At 38.5% G+C, this 13,803-nt stretch overlaps 1 protein-coding gene across 2 annotated transcripts in view; it reads left to right on the plus strand.

Moving 5' to 3' along the window:
* Positions 1-13,803, plus strand: part of LOC309890207 (transducin-like enhancer protein 4) — a 97,834-nt gene that overhangs the window by 40,507 nt on the left and 43,524 nt on the right. Inside the window, exons 6-7 of one of the 2 annotated variants that reach the window (XM_082783880.1) lie at positions 515-589; positions 13,486-13,690. In XM_082783880.1, coding sequence (XP_082640006.1) covers positions 515-589; positions 13,486-13,690 — 280 coding nt within the window. The remainder of the gene's footprint in view (positions 1-514; positions 590-13,485; positions 13,691-13,803) is intronic. The other variant, XM_082783881.1, reaches the window with a different exon arrangement.

The following is a 13,803-nucleotide window of genomic DNA, read 5'->3' on the forward strand; positions in this document are numbered from 1 at the left end:
TCTCTTTCACATGTTTGACAGAATTGTGAATGGCATTTTAAATTTCTTTCTTACGGTTGAGCTGCTTTGAAATGTACCAAGGAAGAGAATCTGTATATCCTTCAGTGATGTGGGCACTGTGTGGTTGTTGAAAATACATACCTTTCATTTTCCAGTGTGCCTTTTTTTTTTAATGAAAAAGTTTCCATGCCTTTGAGGAAAGTGGTTTGCTTTTTAAGGTGGCATGTAAATTCAGGAGCACACTGTGCTTGTGAACAAAAGGAAGATAGGTCCCCCATACAGCCAGGTTATAAAACAGCTCTTTTTGGTGGCAAGGGTGTAATTCTTGTCAAGTAATAGCATAAATAAAATCCTACTCTTACCTTATACACAGAATTTGACTGCCTGTTAGAGAACAATTATTTCAAGCCCTGCATATGATTTAAAAGAAGAAAAAGTTGGAAAAAAAAAAAGAAAATTTGTGCGTAGTATTTTTTTTAAATAATTTTATTCTGTTTCTGATCTTCATTTATAGCACCAGCAACAAGTGGTGCAGGCTGTGGAGCGTGCCAAGCAAGTGACCATGGCAGAACTGAACGCAATCATTGGGGTATGTGGTCTTTCTGTTTCAGCTCTAATAGTATTTGAAAACAGCTTTCTTCTTCTTTCTTTCTTGTTTTGAACTCATTTCGATCAGGTGGGCAAAAGCTGGGGGCAGTGGGGAAGAGAGTTGGGTAGCTTGATCTTTGTAAAAAGCTGGTTGCTGCTTGAAAGCTTCCACTTGTGCTATGCTGAGAAGACTAAGAGTGTTAATGTCTGTGTTGTATCCATTCCCTGAAGCGGAGTGGCTGTTTTCTGTTGTCCTTTTTAAGCCACATTGCTTCCTTTGCATACTGCTTGGCAGCCTGCTTCCCTAGCCATGCTAACAGATAGCCTTTGTATGATGCGCTGTGTGTTACTGAGGGGTTGGTTTATTCCCCTCACTGTTGCCCGTGTGTTTTTCTGTGTGGTGTCCCGAGACCATAAATATCCGCCACACATTTCTCTCTGAATGCTAAGAAATAATTCAGCTACCTTTTGCTTAAATAAAGGAAAAAAAGCACAATAACCCTTCCCCAGTTCATTCACAGGATCCAGTCCCAGTTGTCTAAAAATACAGGTGTGGGGAGCCCCCCTTTTAAAAGCTTTACGACCAGCAGTATTGGCTGGTAGTACAGAAGCCCTGCAAGGTTTATGGGTGTGGGCAGCCACAGTGTTTACATTTTATGAGTGGAGAGGAAAGGCATAACAACAAAAGCCATGGCTGCTCACACTACATAAAATAAAGGTGAGAAGTCATAGCTTAATAGCACATTATTCACATGTATAATTATGCAGCTGGTAAAAGCAGTTGTTTAAGTTATTCTAATGAAGACACTACAACTGTACTTCCCATATTCTGCCCCCTCCCAAACGCTTTTTCTTTTGTGTATAGATTATACATAAAAGTCTTTTCCTTTTTTTTATTCAGTGTATCAAACACACTTTGAAATGCTAATTATTCCATTTACTTTCATTAAAATTCAAATTGCTGAGTGAAGATGTGGATAAGGGTCGCCGAATAATCAATCTGAAGTGAAGATATTGCTTCAATTATGCCTCTGTCTTTTAACAAGGAAATCAGGACTCTCTGATCATTGCTGACGGTAGTGTAGAGCAGTGGTCTGATTGTAGCTTGTTTTTAATAGGCTGTTTCTAACTCTATTTTGTATCCCTCTGACCACAAGAAAACACCGGTAGTCAATTAGAAGATATAAATGGAAAAGAGTAACCTTTATTTCCTCTGAAGTACCCGTTAGAAAGAAGGGGGTGAATCAGAGCGAGTCGTGTAGAATCATGAATAACATTTGTTGTACGTCTTTTACGCTCCAGTGGGGAGAGTGGGAGATGAATAATTTCCCAATTAGTTTTCATTACCTAACCAAAAATATTGCCTTCTATTAACATTCTTTGCATAAAGTAAGTAGCTAAAGGTTGGCTTCTTTGTTGTAGAAGTTTTTATATGTCTGCTTTGCATGTGTGTATGTAGTGTTGGTGTGTATGTGCATGTACCCTTGTGTGTGTGCGTGTGTACATGCACACGCATGCATACGAATATGTCGCAGTCTGTGTACGTTTTTGTCATTCGCCCTTGCATATATTAGGGAGATTGTGAAAAGTACTTAGATTCCTAGTAAATGTTAAGTTTATTGATGTAGAGCATGTGGCATTGTAGATACTGCCTATTGCATTTGTTATTTAAGTTTACCCTGCCTTCATGAACTGCTAAACTACACAGAATAAATATACACAGGCTAGAAGCTTGTCTGGGAGCCTGGCAGTTACTTCTATTGGTCGGCCCCCAGCAGACGGAAGTGAATTTTCTATGTTGTCTGTTGCAGTCTGAATTTATCTTTTCAAGTCAATTGAGATTCCATTGCTTGAAATCTTTGTAATATCTGAGTTTTGTTTCTGTGGATTAAAAAGGGATAGCTCTCATCTCCCTCAGAAGAGTGATTTTTACCTTCCTTTTTTCACTCTTGTTTTATGTTGACTTAAAAAATGCTGTGTAGCCACCTATTTAATTTTAGAGAAACAGGAGCAATACAGACTGAAAATTTCATGTACATCAGATTTAAAGGGAAGTAATCTAATTCAGTCTTTGAGAGATTCATTAAAAATTGAATAAATAAGATAGCAAGTTATCAAGAGAGCTTAAGTTCTAGTTGCATGAATACCTACAATAATTTCATGCCTGCTCTTAGAGAGATTCAGAGTCTGAAAATGTAGCATGGGACTCAAAAAGGCTTGTCATAAGTAAAGTGAATAGCAATAAAAAAAAAAAAAAGCAGAGCACATAATTAGAAATCATGTCTTTTTTATATCTCTAATTATGTTGTTTTATATTATTTTGCTGCTTGGTAAGTCTGACAAAGTTTGTGTTCTTTTAACACCGATATTTAAAAAGCTTCCAGTGTTTGTTCTCTGTTGATAGTTTTTCAAAAGACATCTGTTAATTACCCACTGAATTGTGTGTTGGAAGAAGGCAGAAGCAGTGTCTGAGTTTTTGAAATACAAATGTAGCGTAGATTTCTCAGTGTTTTGGGGCCATATTCAGTTCACCTCGTTGATGCTGAACTGTTTTTCGTTTGAGTGGAGGAACTACAGTTAGAGTTTAAAATGGACTTTACTGGAATGGAGTATGGCACAAGAAACAAATGTGCACAAATCATGTCTCTCTTTGTGTTTCACATATATATTTTTATATGAATGTTCTCTGATTTAATGGAATCTGATGAAGCACCTTTTTAACTTTGCAATATTATTCTATCTTCATTGGTAAATGAACCAAATCACTGATCCGTACAGTTTAAATGCAAAATACTGAAGTGAGCCTGGAACCTGGAGAGACTGCTTGTTCTCCTGACAATAAACTCGTTGTGTTTAATGGAATGAAACACTGTTATAATGACTTCTTTCACAGGTCATGTTCAGTTTAAAACTGTTGACGGACTGAAACAAGTTAAATATCATCCATCTTCTTCTTGCGAGATACGGGGAGAAAAACTAAACCAAAACTATGTATCATAAGCATGCTCCGCAAGAGGATTGTAAATCTGCATCTGGTGGTATTTGCCCTGGGCAGTGTGGTGCAGGATTCTTGCGTGGGGTACTTAGTAGGGCACAGTCAGTGTCCCTCTCCAGTTTCGGTGCATCGGCATGAGCAACATGATGCATCCAGTTGATCTTGTCATGTGCCATAGCTGCCGTGTTTTTAAATTAAAAACTGCAAGTTCACACTGTTGGAACAACACACAAATTGTAGCCTTAAATCAGTAATATGATCTAATTAGGAATGATGTTTTCATTTCCTGTATTCCTAAATTGAGCTGTCTAACTCTCTTAAAATTTTTTTTATTTTTATTTTTTTTTAAATCCATTGTACTATATAATCGGAACATGCTGTGTGAATGTGGTTACGTTTTAATAAGGGAGCCAGGGAATTTAACTTGCAACTTTATAAGAATTTTATCAGAGTATGTTTTTTCCCCCTGTTTTAAAATAGTCAGTTTTCAACAGCATTTGGATAGTAAGACAGAAATGGAGGCTACTGCCTGTTTATCACAGAAAGAGATAAATGCACCAAAAACTTAAGAACAGGTATGTGATGGTGTTCAAAGAAAATGCAGTTTAGCACAAGAAATGCTGAACCTCAATTTTTAGCAGTGACATTTTAATGATAGGAAGTCTGCAAAATTATTTGCCATCAATTGTGAAGGCAATAACAAGCCTTGGTGGTTTTTCACACTCTCTGTGTTAAGTGCTTTCAGAATGACAGCGTAAACTGTGTTAGAGAACTCCAAGGAAGTAAAACTGATTAAAATGTTCATGCTTGAATGGTGCTGATGGAATAGTTCATTTGGACTTTCTCTACCTCCTGCAGCTCAAGCTGAAATATTAAAATTCAGTGGATTTAAATCTCTCTCCCCTCAGCTCAGGAAAAAAACATTACATTTTAATAGGTTTTAAACTCATAATTCATTGGTTTGGAGCAGCACTATTAAATCTATTTAAATATTACTTGTATTACTAAGGAAATGATTTAAATGATTTTGCCTTTACCATTCTATACATCTGGGTTAAAGTAAAAAAAAAAAAAAAAAAAAAAAAAGGAAAGAAAAAAAAAAGAAAAGAAAAGCTTTGGTTTGATTTTTAAGCATTTTGTTTTATTATGTCAGTTTTACTGTCTTCTTTAAAAATAAGCAAATGGCATTTACTGGAAAAAAAGGATGCCTCTGTATTGTGACATATAACCATCAAGCTATAAAGTTCCTTCTTTAATACACTGCTTGTCAAAATCTCAATCCTGTGTTTGAGACGGAAGTGCTTGTTTGCTCCATCTCAGAAAGTATGTAATTTCTGGTTATTTTCAAGTGAGTGTTCCATTTTTACAAATGTGGAGAACAACGCCTGTTTAAGTAAATTATGTACCAACTTTATAGGTGTGCAGGTACACAAAGCTGTGGAAGCATTGAGATGCAGATAGGTGCACACAGGCTATAATAAAAAACTTAGCGTCAGCGCATGCTGTTGTTCCCGCGGCCCCCATGCTCCGGAGCTCCTGCTTCTAGGTGCGAATGTGTGCAATTTAGAGGCATTTCTGCCTCCTCGCGGATAGTGTTTTTTTTTTTTTCTTTTCCTGCCTTTTGTGTGTGCCTGTGCAGTGGGGAAGAGAGGAGAGGTGCTTCTGGCTGAGCCGCAGCACTTGGTGGGCCGATGTTGCTGGTGGTACCTGGGCAGAGGAGGGCTGAGGCTCGGACTGGGAGCAGGGATGCTCTTTGCCACCCCATGCCCGGTGCCCGAGCAGAGAGATGACCATGGGGAGGTGTTGCAAAAGCTTTTCCTGTGTAAACTGTGAACATCTGCATTACGGTTTTTGTGGTAAAGCCATTCCTGCCAAATGTGTGCCTTCAGAAATGGGAAATTCAGCGAGGATGGGGAAAGGCAGCAAAATGCCCAGCTGTGTTGTGGCACTGGCACAAGCTGCTCATCTCTTGGCCCTTTTGTATTGTTTGTGCAAGGGCTGTGCCGGTGTCAAGCAGTGGTTGAAGCTTAGATGCTGTAAAACAAAGTGGCCAGCTGCTGTATATTGTACACAGATTGTTATAGTGGGAAGGTGGCAGACAAGGTTGACTTAATGGGTACGTGCTTTTGGTTGTGTTTAGTTGTGTACCTGAAGAAATAACCAAAATGCACTCCTCCCTGTTTAATTGCTCCTTTGCTCTTTGTATACTGAGAATGTGTGAGACATGGTCTGCAAATTTTTTGACACTGCCTAATCCCTGAAATTGAATCGTAGGAGGAAAAACATTTCTGCAAACATTTTTTTGTTTTTAATTATTCGTCTGAGGTATGGCTGGGTTGAAGACACTGCTTTTTTGGGGGGGCAGGAAGTGGAGAGTTATTTTTTTTTTTGCAGTGTTTTTCCATGTGGCAGCTTCAGAGAGAGACTTATAGGTAAGGCATGATTTAAATAAATCTCTTCCATATGCAGCATTATCCTGATTTAAGGAAGGTGAAAATGAAGTACACAAGATCTTTTTAGGGATTTTTGAGAGAAGTAATTAGAATGTAAATAATTCCAGGTTCCATATTTACTGAAAAAATGCTCTAAGGGTGGATTTTAAATGCTGTTTCTGCACTTGGAATGGGCTGCCACTATTTTCCTCTTTATGCAAGCTGTTGTAGCTACTGAATTTATATTGGTCTATCACTGTAGGAGCAGTCAGTAACATGTTTCAGGGCGAAGTGCAGACCACTTATTACATCCCACTGCCAATATGCTGATGCCAGAGGCCCTGCTCGTTATGCTTAAGTAAGTGCATATGACACGAGTGCTACAGCTCACATGCTGTATCTGATCAGGCAGGAGAGCTGACTTCTGCCTCCATGTTTCTCAAGATTTTCCAAACTCTGGCACCACAGCTAATTGACCACCACGTCTTTTCTGGGGGTTAGGATTAGTCAATGCAGATTGGAGGGGGATTTTCTATGGAGATTTTTTCTTTGTGCATGAAGATCCCAAACAAAGACAATTTGCTGAAATTCAACACAGCATGTATCTATAACTATTGGAAAACTGAAAGAGCTATGTAGTCTGTGCTTTTTGGCAATTGCTATCCAGAAATTTGACTCACTAGGGGTTCACTAAAAAAAAAAAAAAAAAAAGAAAGGCATTAAGCAAATGCATGTATGAGATACATGATATGCATTTTATGCTAAGACTGCACGGGTCTTTGACTATACCTTGTGAGGAAGTTTAGAAGTGAATTACTGTTGCCACATTAAAAGCTCTGACGGTAGAATCGCTTATAGATTTAGCAACTCAGGTCTCTGTATGATCAGTGGCATTTCTTCCAGTTTTTACTGTTATTATTAAGTTATACATCTCAGATGGTTCTGACACCAAGTCACAGTGGAGACACCATTTTCCTACTGTCTGTCCAGAGCAGAGAAAATCTCTTCCCAATGTCCATGGGTAGGATGTGAATAGAGTGTCTGGATAAATCAGGTGTGTGTAGATAGGATAAATCAGGACAGCGTGCACTTGTCCAGATCTGAATTTTGCCCTCTGTAAATGAAGACACCCCATTGCTGCTGTCACTATTCTTTTCTCTGCACTGGTCGTTGTAAATGGTTTTGAAGCAGAGGTTTGTTATGCGAGGCACATGTGAAGCCACTGGTGTTTCTTATGGTAAGACCTTGAGCACAGCTGAACTTGGTGCTTTCTGCCTTCTCTTGCAGATGCGAATTTCTTTTTCCTAAGCTAACAAGGGGACAGGGAAGAAGGAAGAGGACAGCTTAAGTGGCATGATTTATGCAAGAATTTCTGCCCTTTATTAAATGATAATACAAAGTGATTTTAAGGAGCCGAATTCTTCCTCCCTCCACTCCCAACGTGAAAATGAGAGAGGAGTCCTGCAAACAGAAAAATGAACTACTGAACTCTGAGATTCTGGGGAAAAATGCACTCGGCCTTTTGTGGCAAAAAGCTTCCCCCCATATCCCCCATTATTAAAATGCTGTCCTCTTTAACCACAGGTCTTTGATTTGGTGGTGGATCATATTTTTTTTGTTGTTGCTTTCATCCTCTCTCTTTGCTGTTTCACTGAGTGAAAAATAGTCATAAGGGGGGAAGGGAGGACAAATGGCGAAACGTATCCTGACAGATGTTCCTGTATATATGATTAAGAACGGAAATGTTCCCTGCATATATTGCCTTTCATCCCGCAATATGATTCTGGAGTTGACTTCTTATTCGTAGATCACTTTAAAGATCTTTAAGGCAATTTGTAGAGATATGAATCTGATAGTTTCTTTGTTATTTATGTAGGAGTTCTAAATGCTCCCCTTCTGATTAATGACAGCTATTGATTTTTCCCTTCCCCCCATAGTTTTCTCAGTGGAGCTTGCTTTCCTTCTGTGGAATCAGTATCCTCAAAGACAGAATATACTGATTCTCAGGGAGGAAGAATTTTGGCATTTGCTTGATGGTTTTTATTTATTTACTTACTTATTTTTTTATTTTTATTTCTGTTCTTTTAATTTATCTCATTTTTCTCCGTTTTTATGTTTTTCATTCTTTGTCCTGGATTTTCTAACCTGTGCATCTGTTTTCCTTTGTGAGCAGAAACAAGCACTGTGTTTGCTGCAGATGAGCTGTGTGTGAGGGTACTGAGTTCCCACCAGTTTCTGATGCCATCCTTTCACATTGGGCAGATGCAAAATGATCATTCTCTTACAAGTCTGATCTTAAGGATAGTAGGTTGCCATATCCTACATCTTTAACACAGTCTCTTTAAGACAAACCAATCATATGATATATGTGCGTGTAGCTCCAGGACTGTTCCACTGGAAGAGCTATTGCATGACTGTACTTCTATGCTGTTTTGCCATGTTGTACCTTAACATTAAAAACAACAACAACAACAACAAACTGGTTTGGGATGGTATGCCAGCAGATAAAGGAGGCAGAGACAGTGCTCATTATGTCAGGGGGTGCTAACAGGCATGACAGATAAAAATTCATATAATTTGAAACACGCTTAAAATTGTGTGTGCCAAAGCACTTCCTTTTCTTGCTGGTCTTTGAACCATTGACACTGTTTTGCACTCAAAAAAAACACTCAAACCATTGTTTTTATCTCTTTATATTCTTTACCCTGATTAGCGTTTTGTGTGTATGCTATCATAATAATGTTTCTCTCTGAACAGTCAGTCATTTCACCTGAATAATTTCATGAAGCTAAATTAGTCAGATGCTTTAGTGTCCCCCCAGCAGTATATATAGCAGGTTTGTGTGTGATTATGTATCTTTTTGAGATGTTAGTTTGTTAACATTAGAACTGTCTTCGGGTTAGAGGAGTATGTTCAGGTTGTTTGGATAATGGCTGTGCACTTCCAGGGTCTGTAAAGGAAAAAGTGGTAGATTACTGTGACACAGAGCTGCTTGGAAATTATCCAGTAAAAACTTGAACCTTTTCCAGGAAAATAGGTTTTGAATGTGCTGACTATAACAAGAGAGCATTAGAAGCTAATTTGTTAGTGGGTTTATTATCACATTTTGCTTTAAATTTGATCTCTTAAGATGTGTGGGGAAAAGAATTAAGCTAAGCATCAATATTTATAATTCCAGTTGTAAAAATTAGTGATACTCAGATAAGAACCTTTTACAAAGCCTTTTTATGCATTTGTTTAGACGTGGCTTTGGGAATTATTTTTTCCCTTGTCACTGTAGATTAAGTAGAAGAAAATTCAGAAAATTTAAAAACCAAAACCAGATTAATAGCAACTAGATGTTATCTTTATTTGATATGGCTTGGTAATTGTTGAAATTTTTATTTCATTTTTTAATGACAAACTGATTTGAGTGACTGTCTTCCAAAACTTATTACCAAAAAAGTGAAGTTTTCTTTTTTTTTGGCTTCTTTCTGACTGCTGATTTTACCCTTGCTCTTATATTTTTGTGTGTTGGATATTTCTTAAAAACAATCCAGTAGCATTCTATAGGGCATGTTTCTTGGTTGGTAACTGTAGCTGTTTTTATTTCTAAATAGTTCTAGAAAATTTACAGCATAATAAAGCATGGTGTACTGTTTTTGCAAGTTTTCACCTGTTATGAAAATGCATGCTTGATTTGATGCATACTGTAGTCAACTGTTCTAGGGTTGTCTAGTTAACCATATGCTAAGAGTTCACAAATGACATGACTAAGGATAATAAATTAAAGAGGAGATGGAGGAGTGGGAAGTGAAAGCATTACAGCAACATCAAAAAATTGTGTGGTTGCTCAATTGGTTTATTTTCAGGCATTCCTTGCAAGTTTTTAAATTGTATCAGATTTCATGATCTAAATTCATTCTATAGGCAGAATGAATGTAACCTGCTTTCCACAGGGGCATATTTGTGGGGAGAATATCTGTCAGTTTTCTTATTTCATATCTTCGGCATTTTGAGGACTAGAGAGAAGACCACATTTTTGTTTTTGTTTTTGTTTTTTTTTTTTTCTTGCTACTTTGTAGCACTAACCAGATGCCTAGTGGGTAAGGAACTGCCCATGTTAGAAGTTTTTCTAACTTTCTCTGTAACCAAGCAGCTGTGTACAGGCTGGTCTAGAAGATAATACTCGCTATTGATGTTGATGGGTAGTGAAAAAGCAAAACCAAGCTGTGAATGTTGCAGACATTTGAACATAGTAATAGATTTCAAAGGTTTGGATATAGCAGCTGGGAAGGTGCTACCACTTCCTGGCTTTGCCTGGAGTATGTGTGTTAGAAAACAGTGCTTAATTATGTTGTAATTTACTTTTTTTTTTCTTCTTCTTTTATGATTGCCAGCTTTGTCCCCAAAAGTCATTGTGTTCTGAGAGCAAAAGTCTGCCCAGTATTTCACTTGTATTTTTTTCATTTGTGTTTTCAGACCACTTTGGACATGTCTTACTTTGGACATACAACATTGCTCAACATGTTGGAGGAGCTCATAGTCCTTTTCTATACTGATGCAGCCCTACTCCCAATCCACATGTTGTTGAACTTCCAGTCCTACCCCAATCTATAACTATGCACCACATTATCTGCAACTGCATGGCATAAGCAAGTGGGTCTATAACAGAATTTGGGCTGTTAACTTAGGTTAGCAGTCTGTTTTTCATACCAAAGTGTTTTCTCTGTGCCATTGCAGTGTAACTAAATCACACCAATTTTCTGCTGTATCAGTGAATGGCACTGTGCTACTATGGGGCCATCTTACATGCAGATTTCATGTTCCTATCACTTTCTATGAAAGATCTTCAGAGTCCCTTCAGAAAAGTTGTGTGCATGGTTTTCTGTGGCAGGAAAGCTGTGGGTTTGTTTTGTTTTTTTTTTTTTTTTTTCACCTACTCTCTTCAGTTCTTTTCAGAGGTGTCTGCAACTCAACTTGCAAGGGAAAACATTTCAGTTCTTGGCCAAGAGAATCTGGGCCAGCCATGCAGTTCTGGGTGATCTCAAGCAGCTGCACTGAGGCGTCATTGCACATGCTAATCTTAATGCCCAAGTTATGTCCAGGAGGTGTTAACGTTTGGCATAGCCAAGATGCAGAGCCTGCGGTGCTGTATGGCTGAGTTATGTAGAAAAACTCCCAACAAAATCCAGTAAAAATGCCATTGCATTTGTACGGCCGTTTTCTTCAAGCTCCTTGGAAACCATCCTGTGTCCACAGAGGAGGTCATATAATGCAGATTAGGTAGATTGGTAGGCAAATGTCTATGGATTGTACAGAACTGTGCAATGAGTGACCCTTACTTGTATACTTTGATCAACAGTGAAAGAGTTAACAAGAACAAAACTCTGTCACTGCTGGTATTCTCTAGCTCTTATCAAAGCCACTGGCAAACTCAGGAAGACATCTTCTTGCATTGGTTTATAGCACATTTTCAAAGAGGAACGGGTAATCCATGTTTAAAATGAAATCCAAGATTCTGGATTACAGGGGCTTTTGTCTACTCATATTCTTTCTCTGTTTATCATCTCTCTCTGTCCTCTTCCCTCCACAAATCCAGCATGCCAGCTTGTTCTCTTGCTGTAAGGTAGCCCCATGCAAGTCCTAAAGCTAAGCAACAAACAGTTGTCTCTTGTTTCATTTTGTTGTAGTTAATTTTCAATTCTGAGCAATGAAACATCCTTCCATAAGAGCACTAAACAAACAAAAAGTGTTTGATACTTTGTGTGAAAAAGGACACTTAACTAGAGTGACATGGGCTCGCAAACAGGGAGAGGATTGATCTTTCTTTCCCACCTGCAAGAATCTTGTTTCTTTTTCTTTTTGTGTCTTTTTTTCTTTGTCCTTTTTTTTTTTTTTTAATATTTGTGTTATTTTTTCCCTTCCTTTTGGGTCATTCATTTTCCATCCCTGGCACTGGGCTGAGTCAGATGCCATGTACGTGCTACTGTCACTCAGATTCCACAACCTAGATTGTGTTTTGAAAACTAGGAGAAGGATCTCTGCCTTCACAGGAAAGTGTGTGCGTGCAGGGTGCTGCATGAGTTATGTGGCGTGCAGTATATATGACTTACATTCTTTTACTTTCAGCTCACCCATATGTAAAGATTCATGCTAGGGAGGGGAGGGAAAAATCAAGTGAACAGTATTATTGCCTCTCGATTGATTAGAGAGTTAGGCTGTGAGGTGGGAACTGAATTTAGATTCAAATGAAAAACAAATAAAAGAAGAACTTGAATCTCCGCAATTAGGAATTTAAAATGGAATGTTTTTATGCAAAGTGAGTTAAGTTTTTATTTCTTCCTCTTCCAAAGTCCTTTATGAAGATGTGCAGGGAAGAGAGCAATCCTAGAGGACTTCTGATTTGATTTACCACGAGTCCTGAGAAGTGACTGCTTGGAAACTAAGAGAAAATTTCAAAGCTAATCTAGTTTCTGTATGAACAGGAATTAGTTGGACAGTTAGTGGGCAAGTCTTGGACCTAAACAGATCTCTCTTGGGATGTATTTAACATAACATTTTTTTTTTTTTTTCATGCCTTCCCATTCAGTAGCAACAAACTATCTACCCACGATGGTTAGCATAGCACAGAGCTTGATGCAGCCCTGGTTGAGGTCAAGCACTCCAATTCGAACCTCTCAAGGGCTTTCTCTATGTGTTGCCAGTGTACTGGTAAAAATGACTTTAAACTCTTGTCAGCGCAGTTACTGGTGCATGCATCACAGTCCCACTCAAATAAACCTGTCACAACACAGAGTCAGCAGCTAGAGAAGAGTACAAGGGCAGGCCTCTAGCTTTTCATTCGAGCATCACTAAACGTGCACAGAGTGCCCAATTATTTCAGCATTATTGAGCAAGCCTACAGGAGGACCCAAGCCTTGCTACATTAGATTTTCTTTAGTAATTCGCTCAAGTACCGCTGAGGACACTTAAAGGGCTTAAAACGGTGGCTGCAACCAGTTTCCTTTTCTGGATTGTTAATTCAGGTTTTCTCTTTCAAATTAACTCTCACTGCATGCTGTGCAGTAGCGCTGGGAGAACTGTTTAACACTAATTTTCTCAATTTTCAGCTTTTTTTTTTTTTTGCAGTATATAACTGCTTTTATAGTTACATATGTTTTGATTAGGCATGTACGTGGTGTGTTTCTGCTAGCAAGAATAAAACGTAGCAGCTCTATCAGAGGAATAAAAAAAAATTCACTAAAACTGAAGAAAATCTCTCTTTTTTTTTTTGTAATTATTTTTGTTGTTAGTTCAGCCTGAAGTTTACAGATTGTGTTGCATCCAAACATATGGACATTTTTAAAATGCCAAGATGTTTGTGAGAGTTGATACATGGGTTGATCGGATGTATGGGTTGATCTGATCAGTTAGGTTTGATGTACAGGATCAGTCAGATAACCCCCATCTCCCTGAACAAATTCAATATCTGTGTTTCATTTTTCACAGCAGCAACAACTCCAGGCCCAGCATTTGTCACATGGACATGGTCTGCCCGTGCCGCTCACTCCGCACCCCTCAGGCTTGCAGCCTCCAGCCATCCCACCCATTGGCAGCAGTGCTGGTCTTCTGGCACTGTCCAGCGCACTGGGGGGGCAGTCCCACCTCCCGATCAAAGATGAAAAGAAGCACCATGATAACGATCACCAAAGAGGTAGGTGCTGCCAGATACGTACATGGCTTCATTTGTTTCTCATTCCTTCTTTCTTTTACTTTTTAACTCTCCATATGTTTTGAAAAACATGCAAACAACAAAAACAACAACAA

The sequence above is a fragment of the Aythya marila genome (assembly GCF_965140915.1).
Source record: "Aythya marila genome assembly, chromosome: Z".
Lineage (NCBI taxonomy): Eukaryota > Metazoa > Chordata > Aves > Anseriformes > Anatidae > Aythya > Aythya marila.